At 34.3% G+C, this 23,455-nt stretch overlaps 2 protein-coding genes across 2 annotated transcripts; both read right to left on the bottom strand.

The window, feature by feature from the left end:
• Positions 1–2,652: 2,652 nt before the first annotated feature.
• Positions 2,653–19,439, bottom strand: LOC128991084 (transmembrane protein 272-like). Its single transcript, XM_054413812.1, has 6 exons — positions 19,220–19,439; positions 17,583–17,721; positions 8,584–8,694; positions 7,202–7,324; positions 5,284–5,424; positions 2,653–3,921 (listed from the first exon to the last, which is right to left on the bottom strand). Exons 1-6 carry the CDS (start codon positions 19,223–19,225, stop codon positions 3,716–3,718), a joined length of 726 nt encoding a protein of 241 aa, XP_054269787.1. The 5' UTR covers positions 19,226–19,439; the 3' UTR covers positions 2,653–3,715.
• Positions 14,963–15,903, bottom strand: LOC128991083 (E3 ubiquitin-protein ligase MARCHF5-like). The gene has a single exon (XM_054413811.1). The coding sequence runs from the start codon at positions 15,795–15,797 to the stop codon at positions 14,988–14,990; it is 810 nt and encodes a 269-aa protein (XP_054269786.1). The 5' UTR covers positions 15,798–15,903; the 3' UTR covers positions 14,963–14,987.
• Positions 19,440–23,455: the final 4,016 nt, after the last annotated feature.

The following is a 23,455-nucleotide window of genomic DNA, read 5'->3' as shown; positions in this document are numbered from 1 at the left end:
GGATCAATCGAACAGGGCAGGGTGCCCAGAAGTGTTGGGTGAGTACTGGTTGCTCTTAGGGTTATTCCCTTTAGCTGGGAGTTTTGTACGGGGAAGTTCTATTTAAAAGGGGATTAAGAGTTAAAGAGGGAGTTTTGAATTTGAGGATTTTACAAAGGGAAATTTATTTGGTTCGGATATTTGATTGGTAATACAGTACAACAAGTAGATTCATTTTTTCAAGAACATTCAGCATTTTTCATGGTAAAAAATTGTACACAATTGTTTTTTTTTATTTTTTATTTATTGGCTTGTTTGTATATACAATAGTTACACTTATCTTTGGTGGGATAGACACATTTACTGAATAACATAACGCTTAATGATATAAGTTATTTCAGTCTTGCAGCATCACAATTGTAGAGGCATATTAGTTTTGCTAGCACACTTTATGTTTTAACATTTTTAGATGATATGTTAAACTGAGATTCATAATAAGATTTACTGTACTGTAATAACTATTTAATTGTTTGTATTAACATTGAGTATACACGTATAAGAGTTCTCACATAATGCTATTAGTTGTTACCAATTTTGGCCACGCTTGGATCGTGGTAGTCTGTCGGTAGTGCAGTACACCTCTGAGGACCTTTTAACCATTTAGTATTAAAAATGTATTATAAAACAATGAAACTAGAAACAAACAAACAAATTTCATCAACAAAAATGACATTTTACAACCTACAATGAAAGTAATAATAAAAAACAACCAAACTGCCTTACCGATAAGCCCGAGGCGGAGTAGTTCGGGCCGCTGACGCTACTGTGGAACAGCGCTGTTCAGGTAACGATAACCTCTATTGAGTAGCTACTCTAGTACGTGTATACTCAATGGTATTAAATATGTTATATCCCTCGGTGTTTTTTATATCACTTATGATTTTATTATACTTGTAGAATCAGTTGGTGAGATGTTTTTTTTATAAGCCTTGCTTTGTTACTGTCAAAACACACAATTAATTGCAATGATAGAATATTTAATTTTGAAACACAACATAATTCTAAATTATGGTAAATTTAATCAGTGTTTAGTCTTTAGTGATGCTAGCCACAATTACAAATAAATAGTTTAATGGTTGATTTCACTTTCAAAAGATATTGAAAATATCTGATCATGATCAGGGTCTCTGCATTTGACAAACTGCAGATTACAGAGTGAGAACGATAATTACATTGAATATTTAACTGTTTGTGTGTTAAAACCCTTCTTTCAATCTAGCTGTAAAACCACACCAATGCTTCATGTTTTTGGGGATAAAACAATATTATAAGTATGGTACATCAATAAACTTAGCAAAGATAACACTTACTTAACTCACAGCTTATTAAACACAATAAATTGTTGAAGAACTCAACATACAGTTGGACTAAACTCTACACTTTAACAAATTTTAAAGAAGAAATTAATTAACTAATGTTAACAGGTTGATATATTTCACACCTTTAGCGCTAATTTGAAGAACACACTTTTATTTACAACAATAACACATTTTTACATTATTTAGAGTGTAAATATATTTTATAAATGTATAAACATTAAAGCTAACTTGTACATTTTGCACTGAGATCAAGTTCAATTTAAACAAAATCAAAAAAATTGTGCTAAAACTTGTGCAATTCTCTGAGGAATGGGTTTGACGAGAACTAAAATAATTTATAGTACAGTATTTCAAAATTATGTTTGAGAGTAGAGACAGTGAACATTTGTGCTAAGTAGTGTCAAACCTCAAACTTACAAAAGTGCTGCACCAATAATTAAACTTGGACTGACAATTTTTTACTTAAAAAATCTCATATCTATACAACAAATCCTTTGTTTACAAATGTTATAAAAACATTTTAAAATTACAACTTTGTAAGCAAGTAAGATTACTAAAACATCCAAGAGATGAAAAAAATTTAATTTCAATTTTAATCAGCCTAAAAAATCCTCCTTAAACTTAAATGAAAATATTACTTTCCCTTAAAAATATAACCTATTGAGAAGTCAAATTATTTTTATGTTTAGTTTTATACCGGTACATAAAGAAATGAACATGCAAAATATATTCATTCCTTTGAGTCCAGAACTGTCAAAAAAATTTGTGCAAAATTATTTTCTGTCTAAGGCCTACATAGCACAAACCAAATTATTTTGTAAATATAGGCTATAAAGTTGAGTTAGGAGGTTATGAAAAAAGAGACAATTAAAAAGACAGAAATTAGATTATTTAACTTTCTTATTGAGATCAAACTACAAGTATCTCATATGGCAACATTTCTTTGTTTAATATGCAAATACATTTTGAAAAAAGACTATCGATAAAAAATCAAAAACTAAAACTAACAACGTTTGCAACGTATTTGTGACACACATTAAAATTGACTCAACAAAGAACAAAGATGAGTAACTTTGAGTTTGTAAGTCATTAAACTCAAAGTCAAAGTATTTTGGGATGTTTTCTGATAGCCTAGAAAAACAGTGTAGCACAACACTCAAGAAGTGGGTTACAAAAAAAACACAATGAAAAATATATTTGGCAGTGAATAACATGTTTTGTAAAAAAAAAAAAAAAACAGTAATAATATTCAAACAATGTACAATTTGAATTTGCTAAATTAAAATATAACTGTGATGTTTTTTGAGAGACCTCCAGAATGACTTTTATATGTATACTTAAAATTGGAAAGGTATAAAAATATATTTAACTAAATTTTACTCTTTTACACAGCAAGTAAAAATTCTAATTAGAAAACCAACTAAACCTTCTTACGCAAAACAATATTAACTTTGATCTACATTCAACTAAAACTGTTGCTATTTGAGATAAAAAAATTATAGCTATAAAAGTCTTTATCATCGATGCAAAAAAAAATAAAATCCATACATTTGGTACAAAATGATGTAGTGTAATTGTACCCTTAACATTATTAGTGCGGTCAACATGTTTGATCATGAAAGTTGCATTTATTTCAATGTTAAGAAATAATCAGGAATTCCCGTCATCAGCACTCCACGTGATAAAGCAAGATTTACAATATGTCGTTCTGAACTTTTTTCGGAATACTGTTCTCATTGACATGATTTTAGATGTGGTTCAAACATAAAAAGTAAAACAATTTTTTTGTATACACCTAAATTTAAAAAAAAATGTTCTTTTTTGGTCAACATTGACATTTTTATAATAATTCTTTTGTGACTGCTTATTTAAATCATTGTTATAAAACCTAACAATCAATACAATTAAACCGTATAAATGAGACTGGCAATGGACAAATTTCTAAATGTTGTCAATACCTGCTTTTGCAAATTCCTTAAATTGTACTTAGCAACTAGCTTTTGTGCCACCTTCAGACTCTGTTTGGACTTTATAATCAGACTGCAGTATATTTTCATGTTTACGTAATAGTGTTTTAGTGTTGTACCCAAGTGGGTACATAGATTTTATTCGTTAGGAGTAAGTGTTAAGCATATGATAACTGTAACAGACACATATCCAAGTACATACTAAGATGACACAAATTTGGCACCAATCTAGTTGCATTATTTGTGAATGATACTATAGCAGGTATTCCCTACATTTATATTTGTTTGGAAAAACCTCCAGTAATCTGTAGGCCAAAAAAGATTGACAAAGGCTCTTAACGTTGAAGAAAATTAGTTGGCTGAGAGCTGTAAGATATAGTGCGAGAACATTTATATCCTGAACTCCTGTGAGCCGGCGTGAGCTTGGTAGACGAAAGCAACAGCAGAGGCGCTGCACATGCACATGATGACAGCAGCCAGAGATATATACACCGAGGTGACCAGACCCAGCGCGAACGTGTACAGGAACCTGTTACAGTAGTGCGGGTTGGACCGGTCAAAACTGGGCTGACTGGCACCGTACACCCACATACTGCCTACAATAGATCACGAGTTGGTTAATAGTAACGTTGACCCACTTAGCTCTAACAAACTGAATATGTATCTGAGACTTAATTGTTGTAGGTACTAAAGCTAAAATGAAACATTGTATTAAGTTAGTAACATGGTGGATGGTGAGATCAGTACAGTGGCGGTTTACAGTGAATAAGGGAATTATGGGATATATCGTTGGCGTCAGGAAAGATGGCGTTATGTGGATACACCAACAGGATTTATAAAATACAACTATACGATTATCAATTATTGAGATGGGGTTGTCCCCTCGGTGAGTATTTTAACCCAAATATGAGTGAAAGATGAGTGTAGAATGGAGTGAGGTAATCCGTGTAGGTTTGTTACTGAATAAGATCAGCTGTTTCATTAGTCAGGACCATTTATTAAAAGCCCAATGATCAAGGACAGCTGGATCCAGTAACGAACCTTCACAATGTTATACATTTTTTTTCAGGATTGAATCGGTGACCTTATGATTCCACTGAGTTAACCCAGCTATTACGAGAGAAAGGTTTTCAATGCATACGACCACCAGTCGGCAAATAGTATTGAGCGTTACAAAACATAATATCTATAAATTAAAGTAAACCAAATCTGTTGATCCAAGAATGAAATTAAAATAACATTAAACTCCTTAAAACATAAAATAGTCCCACTTAAACAATGCCAATGTGTGAGTAACAAGTTCACACTAGTCACTTAAATATAAATATAGAATTGAACGAAGAAACATACAAATGTCATGGGGAGGCAACAGCAGATCACTTGTAACCTCCTAATGGTCAAATTAACCCTCTATTTTATCATGGTACTTTTAATACTTTTAAGCACACCCACGTCAGAACACCTAGTTTGTTTTCTTGATATATCCGATAAGGTGTTATCCTCTTTGTATCGTTTATATTTTATAGTACCTAAAACTGAAATGCTCTCTCGACAAATCTCCTTGTTTAAATTTTCATCATATGACTCTGTACACCAAAAATGCGGCACCAATTGCATCATCATCAGGAGCCGTTACATAAAACAACAGTGTCATGAATTTATGGAACACAGGGCACGCGAGGCTATGTTTTAAGGTTGTTTTACGGTGGAAGTCTTGCCTTAATGAGCCCATCCTCAAGAAACAACAAAATATATGCACTAAGTACATAACTCTAATAATTATTGGGTTTCATTATGTGTCTTTTGTGTAAGGGTGGACTTTTTGCTTTTCAGGTAAGCCTACATCAGCAACAATGTTTAGTGTCAATAAATTTCTGCACATAGTATAGATAAAAAAGTAAGAGAAAAATATTAAAAAATGTCTCAAGATGGCAAATGGAATTACAAATGGACATTACCTATGATAAACCAGCCCAGCATGAAGCAAGAGATGAGTGTCTGTGTCGGGGTTTGTCTCAGCCTCTCTTGCTCTCTCTCCTCCTCTCTGACTCTCACTTGAGCAGAGAGATGCAGCAATTGCTTCAGCACTCCGAACCCACCTGGACATCACACAATGCTGAGCCAACCTACCACTAACTGCTGACATCTTAGGCTAAGATTATGATTATACTAGGATGGCATGTGGGAGGTAAGCGGGGCGATCAAATGGGGATGGCAATTGGTTAATGGCAATTAAACTAAGGCAGCATCGGATGCTAAAAAAGCCACCGGACTCTAGATTTTGTGCATCCCAGCTGGGGTGATAAAATTCGAGCAGCCGGTTGCTTTTAGCCTCCCGAGATGCACAAAATCGGGTGTTGGGCATTGGTTCAAATGCGGCAGACTATACTAGGCTGCTAGCATCCAAAACTCTCCTTTCAACATGTGGATGCGCACACAGTTTGACCACTTGATGGTCTGAGCAGCTGTCTGTAGGAATTGTTCAAGGCAATCCTTATGGTAACATTGCAGAATGGTAAACAAGTACGATTGAGCTTAGACAGAGTGAAGCCAGCATATGTGCTACCCAACAAGTGTAATCTAATTAGTCAACAATTCAAGATAAAAAAACTTCAAAATATCTAAACTCCAAAACCATCACTCAAAAACCGCCTAACCTACAAGACCTATACAATGAACTTGGTCTGGTCGAAATGTAAAATTCAAGCTCCCTGGACTTCAAGTCACCTCACAGCGTGTGACATCAACTTTGCCACAGCTGTATAGTTCATATTTCATTTTAATATTTATTTTGCAACAGCTGTTAGTTTATTAAGTTAAATGTTTTGTTTTCTCTTAAGCCTCCCATACATTGGGTTACCAAATCGCCTATGTATGGGGTGTTTCAATCGGATTGCCGGCGATTTTGATATGGCCCGGCGACTTCCAGATCACTCAATTTTCTCTGGCAATCCACCAAATTACCGGTAATTCAGAGATCGCTGGGCAACAAGATTGCCAAGTGTGTGGTACTGAGCGATATTCACCCCATGCATGCGCACTGATGTCTGACTGGCGTCGCCTGATGTAGTATTATCATCTTTGTAATTTAATTTTACAGTATGTAAAACAACTGCTTATTCATTCTCAATATTTAATGTAAAATTGTTGTTATTTTTCTGTAAATTCAAGCTCCATTCTCACACTGATCAACAAACTCTGATTTGATTAGCACATGATATTACCTGACTGATTGCTGGAGTAGAAAATACGTTTTGACTGGTGATATGATTGCCGGCAATCTAATCGCCCAACGACGGGCGACCAAGTCACCTAATGTATGGGGGCTTTTTGTTATACCTGAGGTTCATTTTTCTTTTGGTCAGTAACATATGACGTTGTATTATTTTATGTTGATATAACGTCACTATATACACTATATAATAATAGACATTACAACTTGACATATTTACTCTTATATTTTAAACTTTCAACAAGATAGTAAACTAAATATACATAAAATATGTTAGAATTGTAAATGATTTTACTCATTATCAGGCCCAATCGGGAACCAACTCGTTTATCATGGTATAGGTGTAATATTGACTACAGATGATATGACATATTTTATTATCATAATAATTGAACCAACATCAGCTATATATTGTAAAAAACAAAAGGTTTTACTGCATTTCCAACTCCCTCCAAAAGATTTTGCCCCGCACACTTGTACATTATACGCCTCGATTATTTTTTTTTAAGCTGCAACTTTTTACATTGTACTAACTCATCTTTAATGTTATCAGAATCAATCCTGAATCAAAAAAAAATCCCAAAAGAAGTTCTACACCAAGTATAAGCTAAGCAGTTTCAAAGTATTTAACACTGAAAGCTTACCTCCAACAAGCAAGAAAATGGGAATATATTCACTGTTTGGACACTCGTGTAGGTAGACCAAACCTACGACGATCATAGAGACAGGAATAACAAATGTGATGGTGAAAACCACCCCACAGCCAACTGAAACAAATATATTGCTCTGTTACTTTCATAATAATCACACCAAGAGAAATGTCCAAAAACTTGTAAACTTTAAATTAAAATAGGGTAGTTAGCAGGGTTTAAGCTGTGGTATCATTTTTAGCACTTTGCTAAACACAACTTAAAAATGCTGCATTGTTTTTACAGGCTATAGCAGGCTATTTGCTAAAAATAAAATTGAAGATGTAATGTTCAAATATGTAATATTACTGGCAAATTGTTTTAAAAGAACTTAAAGAATAATATTTTTGTAAAAATTCATCCCAGCCTATACCCTCCTGGTGGGTATTATTTATTTTTAAGAGTTGGTAGTATCATTGACTATACACAGAATAGACTTCCCATGTAATGTAAAATTTTGAAGCCAAAAAAACGTGGTGCTATCTGTTGAGATGGTCACCAACTAATGACAATATTCTGTGTTAAGTGATAAATCAATCAGCTGTTTGCTATGATACTGCATTGGTTTAAAAAAAATATTCAACCTAATACCATAGACTAACCAACACAAGTAGACTTCTCATCCCATTGTAAATTTTGAAGCACGTTTTTCGTGTCTAGTTCATGTACGTGACACATGGGCGCTAGTGTTGACGAAACTTTGTTTCTATTATTTTAGGGTTAGTTTCTTGATTTGTGCTTTACTGTTTGGTTATATTACTAGGGGACAAGTTATTGTTTATGATTAGATCGTATTATTTGGTTAAACGAGGTTTTAAATGGCTGTAATAACGGGAAACAAATTGTAAACAAAACACAACATCTGCAGAAAACCGTACAGAACTAACAATAAAATTGTCTTCAGCTGTTCCATAAGGATGAGAAATCTACTAAGGGAGTATGTTTTATCTATGCTAATACCTTTGACTATTAATACAACCAACAACTGTATCCAATAGTCAATGATAATACACTAGTAAACTCTGGTGAGATGGTCCTGAACTTAATCTATTTTCTGTGTATAGTCAATGGTAGTATTTAATTTTTAATTGTTGGTAGCCCTTCTTGTATTCTTTCATTTTCCAGTTCACTTAGACCTCAGGCCTATGTACATAACATAAAGCAATGAGTGAGACTGCACATGACCAGAATAAAATTGTAGGGCAACTTAAAGAATAGCCAGCCCAAACTTATACTTTATAGGTTATCAAAAGATTCAAACAATATTCTCATATTTTTGAAGTTTTACAAATTGTAACTTCAATAGCACATTCATCCAATGGATACATTTTACTTACTTGTTCCGATCAGTAATATTGTTAAGTTCTTGAAGAAGTCAAGAAATCCTGAAGAGGATTTGCGAACCTCTCTGACTCTACCAAACAATGAGTCATATGAGGGAGGTGGCGCTAGAAAATAAAACCACTGTTACACACATCAAGAAGACAGAATTACCAGAACAAATATCTTTGCCAAATGTTAAAAATTAACAAGAAATAATCAACAATATATTTTCACAAAAACTTGTTCTTCTATTATACATAAGATCCTCTCTATGGCCAAAAGATTGGTGTCTTAAGCACGGCGCGCACTGAGTCGACTACGGCCTTTTAAAATGTTAAAATACACGTAATCAATGAGATGCCGGATGCCGTGCACTACACCGGTCCGGCTCGGTGCCCTAAACGAAGCAATTCGGTTTCGGCGTAGGTCGGTCCTAGGAGCAACCAAGGCCACCTACCGGATTGGCAAACTGAAAATGTATTGACGATTTTGACAATCCTGTTTATGAAACTTGGAATGTGGGTGGTGTAGTATACCTTATATCACTAAAAAACTCCACCAGTTGTAAAATGTTGAAATTGTAAAAATTTTCAATTGTTAACCACCTAAATTGGATATTTGTGTAACAAAGTTTTTGTTACTTTTGGAGATAATATCCATTATGTAATTTGGTGTACGGTAGTACAGATGTTTTATGACATACGTTTTGTTAAGCAGACCCTGTGCACTGACGGCAATGCTAGGCTGGTGAACACGAGGTTGTGACGTATTTCCGGCCGGTGTCGAATGGTGAAATGCGCGGGTAAAATGCCAGAGTCAGGTAAGTAAGGCTGAGCCGTATAGTCGACCGTAGTCGACTCAGTGTGCGCCGTGCGTGGTTCAATGTTGTAATAGAAAATGTTTTTTTTTTATTTGTGGTAAAATATTAGCAAATGATTTTGGAATATTAATCAATGCTGAATATTATTAAAGCTAACTTCCAACATGATTAAATCATCCTAGATAATCAAATCCAATATAAGTAAAAAGTCTGGAGACTCCCTATTCACTTTTTAATGGGTTAAACCAGGAAAACCAAACTCTGCTCAGCACATCTCTATAGCATAAAAGTGCACTTTTTTGTTGGTGTCCCAATTTCGTCCGAAAACCCAAGATGGGTTATTTTCAGGGCTGCTCAAGATTTTAAATACAAAGCCCCATTAAATGACACCTTATTTTGAAGGACATTTAGTTAAAAAAATTCTGGAGAAACCCAGAGGTCCCTATCTCAACCCAGTACGAAATAGCTGTAGTTTTAAGTTTTCAGGGATTACATTTAACATTTTTGAACTGCCTGAGTATGAGTATGTTCTGAAATCTTTTTATACTCAAAGTATTTAAAATCACATTTTTGCAGTTCTCAAAATTAATTGCTTAACATTTTTATTTTTAGATTAAAACATCCTCTTGATTATTAATCTTCCTAAATTTTGGGGCCCATAAAATTTGCCGTCCTAGGCGTGCGCCTAGTTCACCTAATCAAATCAAATCATCTTTATTCACTTTATACATTTTATATACATGAATAGTGTCAAAGCATACAAAATTGGTTATACAATTTAATCCAAAAAAATTAACCATACAATTTGACAATTATTTAAGAATGGATAGCTAACTATAGGGAGCCAGATTAATTAAGAATGATTTTAGTTTCTTCAAAAAATTGTTTTTGTTTTAATCTTTTTTTAGTAAGGCAGGCAAACTTCTTATGAATAAATTCCCGATATACGAAGGCTTCATTTTTTAAAGTTCCAGCCGATGATGACTTTTTACAGTTTGATTTTTCCACCTTGTATTGTATTTATGGGATACTTAAGTGTTTTTATCTTTATGAACATGCTGAATAGTTTTAAAAATATACAAACCATACACTGTAAAAATTTCCATTTCTTTAAAGTACTTTTTCACAGACTTCTTATCCTTAAATTTTTCAATAACTCTAATGGCCTCTTTTTGTAGTTTTAAAACCTTATTTAAAATTTTCAAATTCTTTTGTCTGTCCCACCATAAATTTCGATTCCGTAGCCAATATGACATTCTATAAGCGAGTGGTATATCATTTTTAACACAGCTTTATCACAGAGATAAGCCATTGATCTTAAAACAAACAAGCCTGAATTAATTTTACCAACCAAATACTTAATATGTTCATTCCAATTTAGATGTTCATCAATTATCAGGCCTAAATTTGGTTGATTTCACTTGATTGATCGGGTTATTATTTAGAGTAATTTTAGGGGTTTGATCTTTTTTGATCTTATTTGTATGAAAGAAAACAAAATTTGTCTTGTTTGTATTTAGTGTTAAATTGTTGTTTGTTAAGAATTTTTCAATATTTTTGAGCTCTAATTCGGTAGAATTTTCAATATCAGTAATTGAATTACCCGAAGTTTTAAGATTGACATCATCAGCATATGTGCTTAATGTACTGGCTGACTCGCTCAATACATTTGGTAGGTTTTTAATGTAGCATATAAATAAAATAGGTCCCAAAATAGAACCCTGAGGGTCCCCTAGATGCATTTGTAATTTTGTAGTAAATCTGATTTTGTCTTCTGTATCCAATTTTTTTATAAATAAGAGAGTTTTACAAATTGATAGCGATTCTCCAAATATGAAATAAACCATTTATGTGCAACACCCTTAATGCACTTTATCTTAAGCTTGTTTAGCAATACCATATGATCTACATTGTCAAAGGCCTGCGACTTGTCCATAAATGTTCCAGCAGTATTTAAGCCTTTATCAACAGAATCTATTATGGCTTCAATGAGACAAATTGCTGCAGTGACAGTTGATCTTCCAGCCCAGAAACCATGCTGTTCATTATCGATTTGTTCTGATCTGCTTAAATATTCTATCAATCTGTTGTAAACTGCTTTTTCATATACTTTAGAAAAAGTGGGAAGAACTGATACTGGTCGGTAATTAGAAACGTCATTTTTAGAATTCTTTTTATGAAATGGTATGATCCTAGAAATTTTTAATTGATTTGGAAAATAGCCTGTGATAAATGAAGAATTTATAAGATGTGTCAGGATAAACTTTAATTAATCTTTTACCTCCTTTAGAATTGTGACTGATAAACCATCATATCCAGATGATTTTTTGTTTTTGAAAGATTTGATAATTGAAACTACTTCAGTGTCAGTTACGGGTTTTAGATAAAAAATTGAATTAAATGAAAAATCTATATTGTTGTCATCCTGAGTGGAAAAGCATGTTTCAACACAATGCCCTCAGTATCTTTTTGTTTTTTACTATTGTGAATTTCTTTGTTTATTATTGACCAAACAGTTTTTGAAATGTTAGGTAATTACTTAATTTTGTTGTTATAATACTCTTTTTTTGCATTTAAGAGATCTGATCTATAGTTTTTCTTTAAGATATTAAGATTCTTACATGTGGATTGTTTGAATAATCTAGCTCCCTTAATTAAATTAACAATAACATCCCTCTTTTGCTTTAAATCATAATTTATCTATTTTCTCTTATTGCTACCAATTTTTAAGTTTACTGGAAAACACTCGATAAAATATTGATAAAATAAATTGTTAAATATGGAATATTTGCATTCTGTAGGGGCCATATAAACATCCATCCAGTTTTCACTCTGTAACTAAATTTAAACATCTTGATGTTCTCTAAACTGTAATTTCGGCAAGATTTAGTTTTGACTTTATCCTTTGGTTTTAGTTTACTACCAGCAATGTCAAGCTCTAATACTTGTCCATCGTGGTCTGATAAGAATGTAATCAGACCATAAACATATAACTTTACATTTGTGACATTTGTTAAAAAATTATCTATTGCCGATTGACAGTTGTTTGCTACCCTTGAGGGAAGGTTGATTAAATATCGCATATTGTGACTTTTTAACATGCTCTGTAGTTCTTTAAAATTGTTATCTTTTACCATTACATTAATATTTATGTCTCCTGCTACTATAATATTTTTACTAAAATTTGAAACGCTATCAACTACAAAACTAAGATTATCCAGAGATAAATTAACATCGGCACTTGGAGATCGATATATGTAACAAACGCGCACGGAAAGGGCAGAAACTCAATGATCAAATGCCGAGTAGAATTCAAATCCAGGAATTGGAGCACCCCTTCTAAAGGTTACTCCTCAACGCTAAGCGTACCTATTTTATTACAAGCGAACTAGAATAGTGAAACTATTGCGCTTAATTCAACTTCAAAATCCCCGAATTTCATTTCTCCAAGATCATTCAAACAATTCAACTTATTTCATTTCAATAAACTTTACTCTAAAATGTAGGAACTTCCCCCCCTCATGCTAAAAACTCACCTTATGAATGGTGGTACTGTATACCAACGTTTAAAGCTATTGTATAACTCCGTAGCAGGTTTCCGGGTTAAAATTTTCAATACACATCAATAGTAAATTATGGACTCTGAGCATATAAGCAAGGTACTTACCTTCCATTTTGTCAGAATTCTTGCATCTGACCCCACACCTGACACCAATGTAACAACCGCGCACGGGGAGGGCAGAAACTCAAAGATCGAATGCCGAGTAGAATTCGAAACTTAATTTATTATGTTAAATTAATAGGATGATTTGTAATAAGTTACTTTGAATTGAAAATACAGACAATTTAGATTAAACTATTTGAAATTGAACATGTTTGGGGAACTTAAAGTATCAAGTATTTAAGTATCAAGCATTAAAGTAGAAGGACATGCCACCCGCAGGGAAGGGAAAGGTAGCGCATAACTGCGACTCACCGACACCTCGAGCTCGACTCTGATTGACTAGACCCAGGTTCGGCGTTCCTACACGTCTCACAGAATGATGACACCTCATGTCAGTAAAACAATCAGGCCATGCATTCCATGCCACGGTCCAAACAAACGAACGTGATGTAGCAATCGATGTACTCAATACTTTGTGACACTCAACAAAACCCCAAATAAATTGCAAAACAATGCTGGCTAGCGGAGTTGCGACACGATTGCCAATCCAAAATTGGGCTTTGGGCTGGTATCCATAATCAAACCAAAAATAAAATACAGTCAATAACTTCCTGACCGTCACATACACACCTATCAAAACAAACTCATACCCATTAGTACAGCACTTCACAGTACAGCATTCAAAAACCTTCTCCTGTCAAAGTGTGTCTATTATTTTAGGTGATATTTTCTTAACTGCTACATTATTTTTAAGAAAATATTGCCACACCTCCTTTAGAAAACTTACTTTGACAAAAATATTTTTTTACAGTGAAGTCATCAATATTAATCTTTTGAATGGCATAATCTTTCATAATGTGTGTGGTGATGTGTAGTAGTATGAGTGTAAATGAATATACTTGGGCCCTATATACCTTCCTCTCACCACTGCCAAATCACGCACATTTCCTGTCGTTGTTCAACCCTACTCCAAGGAAGCTACCTACCTCGTCAAAGTGCCCAATATTACCTTAGCTGCATATCACAGCCAGCTTTTATGTTATTTAATATATCTAATTATAATATAGTGAACAGAGAAATAAATATATATCTGGACTTATTCTGATTCGTGAAAAGTAACTAGATTTAGCAAATGTGAATTCTAAATTTGGGATATTGATTACCAGACCACGACCATTGGTGAACCTAATAAATTACATAATTAAAATAAGTTTGCCCTTGCCTACACCCTTCCTCAACCCCTATATAATTTACTGCTCATAGTCTTAATGCAGTACTTATCCGAATGTTAACTTGTTGCTGGCATCACGCTCGACACACTACCTCTCGCCGGCTAACCGCGCCTGCTTGTCTTGGGGAGACTGCGCGCACACCTAACTGTGTCACGTGACTTGCGCTATTGTCTTGTAGCGAGTTGCTACATGTGTTGAGTAATTACAAGAATGTGTGGTTTAATTTCCTCAATGATTACTTCCAAGCCAATTTTTTGAAATTCTAGGTGTTCAATATTTTGGTGTAATATGATTAATTTGTTTCCAAAATTTGCAAACACCTATTTGGAAATGTGGCCCTGCTTATCAACTATCCAATTGATTTACATTTCTTATTAGACCTTATGGTATAAGGGTTTTATTGTATTTCATTTTATTTAAACACAATACAGTTTATTCAAACCCCTTCAACTTACTTACTGATTCTCTAAAATGTTAAATGCTAATCTGCACTAGCAGAATCATTAGATCACTTCGATATTGTATTTAAATAAAACATAATAACTTTATCAAGAGAATTTTTTCTGAAACTGCAATGTACAATCTCAAAATCAATAATCAAACTAGGCCTAGTTATTTATTACTTTTCAAATTTATAACTAACATGATTAAATAACAAAATGAAATATATCATCAATCTTTGTATCGTTCATAAAATCTCTACTACAATGCTTCGTCAGAAACTGTAAGTGAATTAATAACTTGATAGGGTAAGATCCTCATTTTCTTCAGACGAAGTTCCTTTTTATGCTGAAGGTACATGGACAGAACCCACTTTACTGCAAGAAAAGACAGCCCTCCCAATAAAACCCTTTGAAGGTTTGATTCTACAAAAGGGAATATAAAATTACCAATCACTCTTGCAACAACAGGGTGTAAAGTGCTGGTGATCACAACATTCAAAACATCTACCTTTTTTATTATTCTGTAGCGAACAGGAATCTCTTCTGGGAAAATCCATTTTAACGCGGGTAGTCTACCCAGATTTTGCAACTCTCTCAACAATAATTTCTCCCACGGAAGGTTGATCGCTACAAGTGACATAGCTGTAAAATGCATAGACAGCATGGACTGGTGGAAATGAGTTGATGCACACAGAGCATTCAGAGTTGCGTCCAAACCATACACTTGAGATTGTGCGTAGACTGCAAAGGTACAAAAGACTGTATCCAAAACTCCAATACCGAAGATCCAGAAGGCGTAATACTTGTAGATGTGGTACACGTTTTTGTTGATGATATCCATTGTAGACACCAGCAGGCTTCTCTGTGGTATAAGTCTCAGCGGTGTCCTACACTGAGAGCAGAACGCTGGCGTAAACGGTCGTGTCGCCTCTTGCTCTCTAACCCACAGGACGATGCAGGATTGATGAACCCACTTGAGACTCCCGGAACACTTACAAGGAGACACCCAACGTTCGTCCTCCCCATCTTCCCCCAAGCATATGTAGCACAGGCGCCCTTCATCACTCATTTTTAGTTAAGAAAAAACTCACTTGTTAATTTGTTCTGTTTTTTTTATCACTTAGCAACATTTTAAACCAATTTTACATTTTTCAATAAAAAAGCTAGACTCAAGCCGTATTACATGTAGATTGGCCCAACTCAAGATTTAAAAAAATTGGAGGTAACTAACTGGACTAATCCGTGGCAAGACGTTCAAGTCATAAATTAAAATACAACACATACATGACGTGCATAACTATAGCAATAACTCATAGCTTTACTGCTGTAACTAGATTTGAGAAATAGGTAGTGGATCTGTTGGTAGGTAGCCCTACACAGGGTACTTCGTAACTCTTTAAGACTAGGGATGGACAAGACCTTGATTTTAAGTTTGAGACGAGATCAAGTAGAAATTCTTGTTTCTTATGATAATTCAAGACGTAACAATAGCAGGAACTATTGTAACTCGTTAATTACAAGGGAAAAAATGTGGTTCGGATTCCATTACAAACTGTAGGTCCCTTAGTTGCCATTGGCTGTATGGGGTGTTAATTAACAACTGTGTCTAAGAAACATGTCGGCCTTAGTCACTAACAAGACCACAAGATCGTGCCACTCGTTCTTCACTCATATTTGGGTTAAAATACGCACTTAGTGGCGTCCCCATCTTAAATAATTGATTAATTGATAGATTGTTTGATTAATTTGTTTGTGAAGTTTTACAATTTGGTTAATAAATAACAATAGGCCTAAAGCACTAAAACAACAACTAAAGTAGGCTACAATAATAACTAATTATTAATTACAAAGATTGGTACAAGAAGAGTGTACAAAATAACAAAAGTTAACAAGGAACCAACCTAAATAGGCTAGTTATGAAAATCTTCAATAAGAAAAAATAAAAATAAAATAGGTTAAGACAAATTTAATGTAAAACTCTTGCATGCACACCACAACTAACTGTAGTCTATCTCAACAAAAAAAGTAAGAGACAAAAGAATTGTAGCAGCTTGTACGTGTTACTTCTGATCTCAGGGATAATGATAGGTAACATATACAATCAAACCTAGTATCCAGTATAGAGGGACCAGGGTCCTAACATATTTAAACAAATTACCGGATATAATGAGTTTTATTATTTTTTACTCATTTTTGAGATGTGTAGGCCTACACAGTTAAAAAACTCCTTCAGAAAGTCTCTGCAATACCCGCAAGGAGCTTGTTTTTGTTACGTTTCCTTTGTCAAGGTGTTCTTAAATTTTGTTTATCTCGTCTCTAAAAAAATCTTTGAACAAAGCAAGTCTCGCTCGAACTAATGGAGATTTTTTTTTAAATATTGCATATTTTTAAAAAATGTTAGACCCCTCCATCCCTACTCTCTACCATCCTTTAAAGATATTGTCTCTGGGTTCATTACCAATTTGAATCATCTATAAGTAAGGCATAACTGGCATAAGGTACACCAAAGTTAAAAAAATTATAAAAGAGGAAACACAAGTTAAGTTTGTGAATATTCTACAAAATAGTACGGTATCCCTATCCAAAGTATTGGTAGGAATCGACAAAATGTGCTAAGATAACTTATGTTATAGTTAGGCCTACCTTAAGTTATTTAACTTACTTTACTCAGAATATTAAGTTAAGAATCCCCAATCGGCCAATTAAGTTTCATTTCAGTTAAATCTGCATCTTGGCTCTGTAAACCTTATAGGCCTAGGCCTAAACAGGTTGTTAATTAGCCTACGTTGTTAACCCAAAAAACTGGTAAGTTTTCAAAGTTGTCCTTATACTTAGCATATTTAATTAAACTCACCATTAGGATCAATCGCTTCTTCATATGATGGCGGGGGACCCTTGTCCGGTGCAGGGGAGCCGTGATAGGAGGGTGGTGCCGAAATTGCAGATGTGCTAGGACCGGCTTCAACATGCTCTTCTGGTCTATTATCTCCCGTCTGCACAAAGGATAAGATCACACTTTAAATATAGTAATTAGCATTACCACCTAAAATACTTAGCACTTAACTTCAAAGTAAAAATGGAAAAAATAATAAGTTACCTTGGGTAATTTAAACCACCCAAGTTTTTTTAGATTACTATTCATGGCTTACATTCCAACCACTGTTACCACCAATGTTACCACAAGTTTCATCCAGTTTAGTGAGAGATGGACCAAGACCTACATGCATAAGAATTTACAATAAAATTCCAGCAGGCATAAGGGAAATTGAAGAGGCGGAGAAGTTTACATCCAAGCTTAAGCTTTAGTAATTTAAGCTAAGCTTAGTTTAGTTTAATAATAGATATATTTAAAAATATCGGTTATTAATCAATATTTTCAATTCGATAGTTTCAATCGATAATAGCATAACTTAGCCCAGCTAAGAAACTGTACTCAGGGAAATTTTTACCGAAGAGTTTTTAAATCAAGAATAGGCAAAAACTTTGACGACCATGGCACACCCGTGCTACTAATGGGATACCTACTTTTGCCGAAGAGTTTTTAAATCAAGAATAGGCCAAAACTTTGACGACCATGGCACACCCGTGCTACTAATGGGATACCTACAAGTATAAGTAAGTAAGTATAAACCGTTTAGGGAAATTGAATTTTAAAACCCAATCAAAAATATAATAGGTTTAATCTTCTCATAAGTTTTAAACAAAGGCCAAAAGCAAATAAGTACATATAAAAAAAACGGGTACAGTTTCTTAACTGGGCTATGCTAATATCGATTGAAACTATCGAATTGAAAATAGGCTACTGGATAATAATCGATATTTTTAAATCTGTCTATTATAAAATTAAACTATCATAACGGCTGCACTTTACTTGACGTCCTACACTCATTTGATTGTTTTTTTTCGATTCGATATTTTCATTCGATATATCGTTTGGTTAGTTAGGTTAGGTTAACCTTACCTAACTAACCAAACGATATATCGAACGAAGCAATCGATTAATCGATATATCGATCGATATTTTCATTCGAATGAGTGTAGGACGTCAAGTAAAGTGCAGCCATCATAACCTAACCTAACCAACCCATCTTGCTGATGGTGAAAAGAATGCATGAAGGTTTACTAATCGAATCCAATCGATATTAGCATAGCCCAGTTAAGAAACTGTACCCAAAAAAACTAGTCTATATAACAAGGTGTATAGTCAAAAATATAAGGACGGGGTACAGTTTCTTAACTGGGCTATGCTAATATTGATTGAAACTATCGATTCGATTAGTAAACCTTCATGCGATTTTTTCACTATCAGCAAGTTTGGTTGGTTAGGTTAGGTTATGATAGTTCAATTTTATAATAGATTTATTAAAAAATATCGATTATTAATCAATATTTTCAATTCTATAGTTTCAATCAATATTAGCATAGCCCAGTTAAGCACAAACAAACAAACCTAATGGCCCTTAGAGAAAAACAAACCAAACTATTACTAACCTCCATTGTATACCTATGCGCATTACAACTAAAAGAACACTCTGAAATTAGTGATTTGAAACGAAAAGGCTATAATTGCTTGTTAAATAATACTTCTCATTCCAAAAATATTTTGTCCAATTGAAACTACAAAAACAAACCAGTTAACTTATTGTTATTACATTCTATGAGATGCGGCAATAATTTTCGCCATAATAAGCCAAAGCATAGACAAAAAGGCCAAAGCCACCAAACAATTTTTACAAACAGCAACAACTAACAAGCAGCTGGGTGGGTGGGGTTATCAAAAATCAAAATAGAAATAAACAGAAAGTAGTTTTTTTAGCTGAAGTTGACTAGCAGACTAGCAGAAGCAGACGACATAGCAAAAAAACATGAAGCAATCTATTGCCAACGTTACTCTACAAAAATATTCGAAGCGCCGATTATTAAGTATTGAAGAAGTAGTATAGAAAATTTCTGTTAATCTAAACTAAACAATTTTTTTTTCATTTTAAAGGTTGACAGATAGGGTTATTCACCTCATCAGATTTATAGGAAATATATGGGCTTTTTTAAATCAATTCTTCCGAATAGCAATGAATGCTAGAACGGTGCAGTAGATATAGATTGCTATAACAAGCATGCCTATCAATCATGGTGGAAGCAAAATCGATGTCGTGCAACATACAATGTTAAGCCATAACCGTATGGCTTCATATGCCTAACACTCAAGTTTCTGGTTCGGTACCGTACTCCATGGAAATGGGGCGTGTGGGACGAAGAGGCCCCCGATTAATGTGTGTTAAATTAGAGGTGGCTGCGGTTAAATACAACAAATTTATAGCTTAGCAAGAGATATAGGCAATGGTACAACCTTCATAAGTTTGGTAGTTTAGTAGGTAGAAAGTATTTATGGATGCTGGATACATTACCTCAAACGACTTTATCTCATTGCCGTGATCATGACCACAAGGATTTATAAACTTCTATTATAGATTAGCTCCTAATTGGTAATTGCTAATTTTAGAAATACTTCCACAACATGGGAAGGTGTTTTTATGCCAACCCAGTTTCAATAACTTAATTATAATGGGAATGGGAAGGTGGTTTCCCGCAGTGAATATGCACATAGCAATTCAAAGTGAGGGTGGTTACACCTGAAGAGTTAGCCATACTCACACGAAAAGAGAATGTCTGGAGCGCTGTAGGGCAGTAGTTTTTAAGGCTCACTTGCCTTTTAAAAGGAGCATAAGTAGGAATGCCTCTAGGGGTCAGTATTGATAATAGAGTTTAGTTTTTGGATGGTCAACAAGGGGGAGTTATGTGGGTTAATTCCCCCTGATGTGTCCACTCCAAATGTACTGGCTTATACTATATTTGTTAATTTACATATGTTCTGTTCAGTTGTTATTGTTTATATGATGATTGTGATTAAATAAAGAAAACTTGAGTTACTGCATTAAAATGTTACATTACTAAAATATCTATCAATGGCGACGAGAATAATGGAAGATTTAGAAAAAATAGCAGAAGATGTAAATAAAGTTAGGAAATTGAAATCATTGCGAAGAACAGTCAAGTTTCAGCTTGGAAATGTAAAGAAGTATGTGGACAAAGGATCATTTTCTATCAATGAAATCCAAACTAGACTTGATTTGTTAGCTGAGATTAAATCAAAGTATGACCTAATTCAAGACAAGATCGACTTCTATACAGAAGAAGAAGATTTAGAAAACGAGCTAACTTACAGGGAAAGTATTGAAAACATGCTGATTGATACAAAAGCAAGATTAATGGATGCCCAATTACTTCATATGCCAAGTATTCAACATAGCTCTATTCCCAATCAAAATAGTTGCACCACTGAAAATCTACAAGCTAATACACCGATTCCAGTTCTTCCTACTTCAAATTTGAGCTTTACTCCTTACGATGAAAGGGAAAACTTTTCTAATTTTGCCAGAAGACTGGAGGTTTTTATGACTTTAAAAGGTATAAATGATCCTATAAGTTAAAAACTTTTACACTTTTACATGCCTTGACACCTCTTCTACATCAGAAACTATACGACCTATGTACACCAGACAATCCTATAAATAAAGAGTATGGGGAGCTTGTGACCTTGCTTGACAACTTTCTAGATCCTAAAAAAAGTATTTTGACTTTACAACACACATTTATTAGTCGAATACAGGAAGAAGGAGAATCTATTTCAAACTTTGCTACAGAACTAAAAAGGTTGTCAACTAATTGCAAATTCAATTGCGAAGCTTGTGGAAAATCTGTATTAGACATGCTTTTACGACTGCAACTCATACGTGGACTTAATGACAAAGACATTAAAACTCAGCTTTTATAGAAATGTGACCACAAACAATTTGTAGAAATTCTTAACACAGCTACTACGATGGAACTTTCAAAATTTGAAAGTACTTTGATATGTCAAAAGAGTGGAAACGTAGACATAAATCAAGTAAAGTTTAAAGCTAGAAATAATATTACATCCAATGAACAAATTCACAGACCTAGAACAAAATCATACAACACAGGATCTTATACAAGTACTCTGGTAATAAATTTCGTGTAACAGATTTTGAGTCACTGAAAGGAAAATGCTACCGATGTGGGAATATATACCATAGAGCGAATGTTTGTCCAATGATTGATGAAACCTGTAACACCTGTGGAAAGATCGGACACATTTCAAGAGTATGCCTTAGTAAACATAAAAACAGTAAAGGGCAAGTTCATTACACTGAAAATAATGACATTTCTGAAGACATTTCCATGAAATTAATTTACTGTCTGACAAAAAGAGAGATGACAAATTTCACATTGATATAAAATTGGAAGGTAAAAACGTTACTTTTGAGTTGGATACTGGAGCATCACTTACATCGATTTCATATGAAGACTACAAAAGACTAATTCCTTCCAAAAGACTTTACAAGACTATGGTGTAGAGCTGCGCACCTACACAGGGGAGATCATAAAACCTAAGGGGGTAACATACGTAAAATGTGACTATAAGGGACAGTGTTTCATGGGAAAAATCTTTGTCATTAATCAACATGTCGATAGGATTTTTGGGCGTGAATGGATGAGAGAAATAAAACTAGACTGGGGAGAAATAAAATCTATACACATGAATGAAACAAGGAAGCCGGAGCTGGACTCATTACTTGCAAAATATGAAGGTTTATTTGACAAAAACATAGGGTGTATTCCAAACTTTGAAGCAAAACTTAACTTGAAGGACAACTCAAGACCTATATACATAAGGGCTAGACAGGTTCCATATGCCATAAGGACAAAAGTTGAAAATGAACTCAGCTGTCTGGAAACCCAAAAGATTATCACCAAGGTAGACAACTCGGAATGGGGAACGCCTATTGTGCCTGTCATAAAACCTAATGGTGACATTCGTATCTGCGCTGATTTTAAAGTTACTTTGAACAAAGTCGTGAAAGACGAGAAATACCCAATTCCGAGGATTGAAGACATTTTTTCTACAATGAGTGGAGGCAAATACTTCTGTTCTCTTGATATAAGCAATGCTTATTTACATATGAAAATGGATGAAGAGAGTAGCAAAATGCAAACACTAAGTACTCATAAAGGGTTGTTCAAAGTAAATAGACTGATGTTTGGGGTTAAGGTTGCTCCTTCCCTGTGGCAAAAATTCATGGATTCCTTACTACAAGGTATGGATGGCGTACAATGTTTTTTCGACGACATTTTAGTCCAGGGGTCAACTTACGAAGAAACTCTTCTGAGATTAGAGAAGGTATTAGAAGTTCTACAGAAGCACAACTTACATTTGAATGGAGACAAATGTAAGTTTTTTGAAAAAAGTATCAAATACCTCGGGCACATTATTGATGAAAAAGGTCTACACAAAAGTCCTGAGAAAACTGTAGCGATTCAAAATGCTAGAAGACCTACAAATGTAAGTGAATTGAAGACATTTTTAGGCTCGGCCACGTACTACAGCAAATTTATACAAAACTACTCAACTAAAGTATATCCTTTGACAAGATTACTTACAAAAAATGCTAAGTTCATCTGGAGCTCTGATGCATCCGGGTGGGTCCCACTTCTATACCTGCCTCCTTTTGGGAAACCCTGATGGCCTGGCAGTGATGTTGGGTCTGACGGGCAAACGAAGTAGATCGGGTGCTGGGTCCGAGCCCGCCAGGGGTATCTGGGGATCTATCGCTCTGGTTATCTCTGGTTTCCCAGCAACTGGGTAAG

This window comes from Macrosteles quadrilineatus, unplaced genomic scaffold (genome assembly GCF_028750875.1).
Source record: "Macrosteles quadrilineatus isolate MER2022 unplaced genomic scaffold, UCM_ALF_1.0 Scaffold_3__2_contigs__length_128488019, whole genome shotgun sequence".
Taxonomy (NCBI): domain Eukaryota; kingdom Metazoa; phylum Arthropoda; class Insecta; order Hemiptera; family Cicadellidae; genus Macrosteles; species Macrosteles quadrilineatus.
The sequence above is the reverse complement of the archived record's forward strand: the minus strand, read 5'-3'. Positions and strand labels throughout refer to the sequence as shown.

Excerpts from the sequence above, each read along its gene's own strand:
- LOC128991083 (XM_054413811.1), bottom strand. The coding sequence starts at position 15,797 with ATGAGTGATGAAGGGCGCCTGTGCTACATATGCTTGGGGGAAGATGGG.
- LOC128991084 (XM_054413812.1), bottom strand. Across the intron at positions 7,325-8,583 it reads AATATTACTGATCGGAACAA|TTGGCTGTGGGGTGGTTTTC; the intron begins GTAAGTAAAATG and ends TATTTGTTTCAG. Across the intron at positions 3,922-5,283 it reads GCTGGGCTGGTTTATCATAG|GCAGTATGTGGGTGTACGGT; the intron begins GTAATGTCCATT and ends GATCTATTGTAG.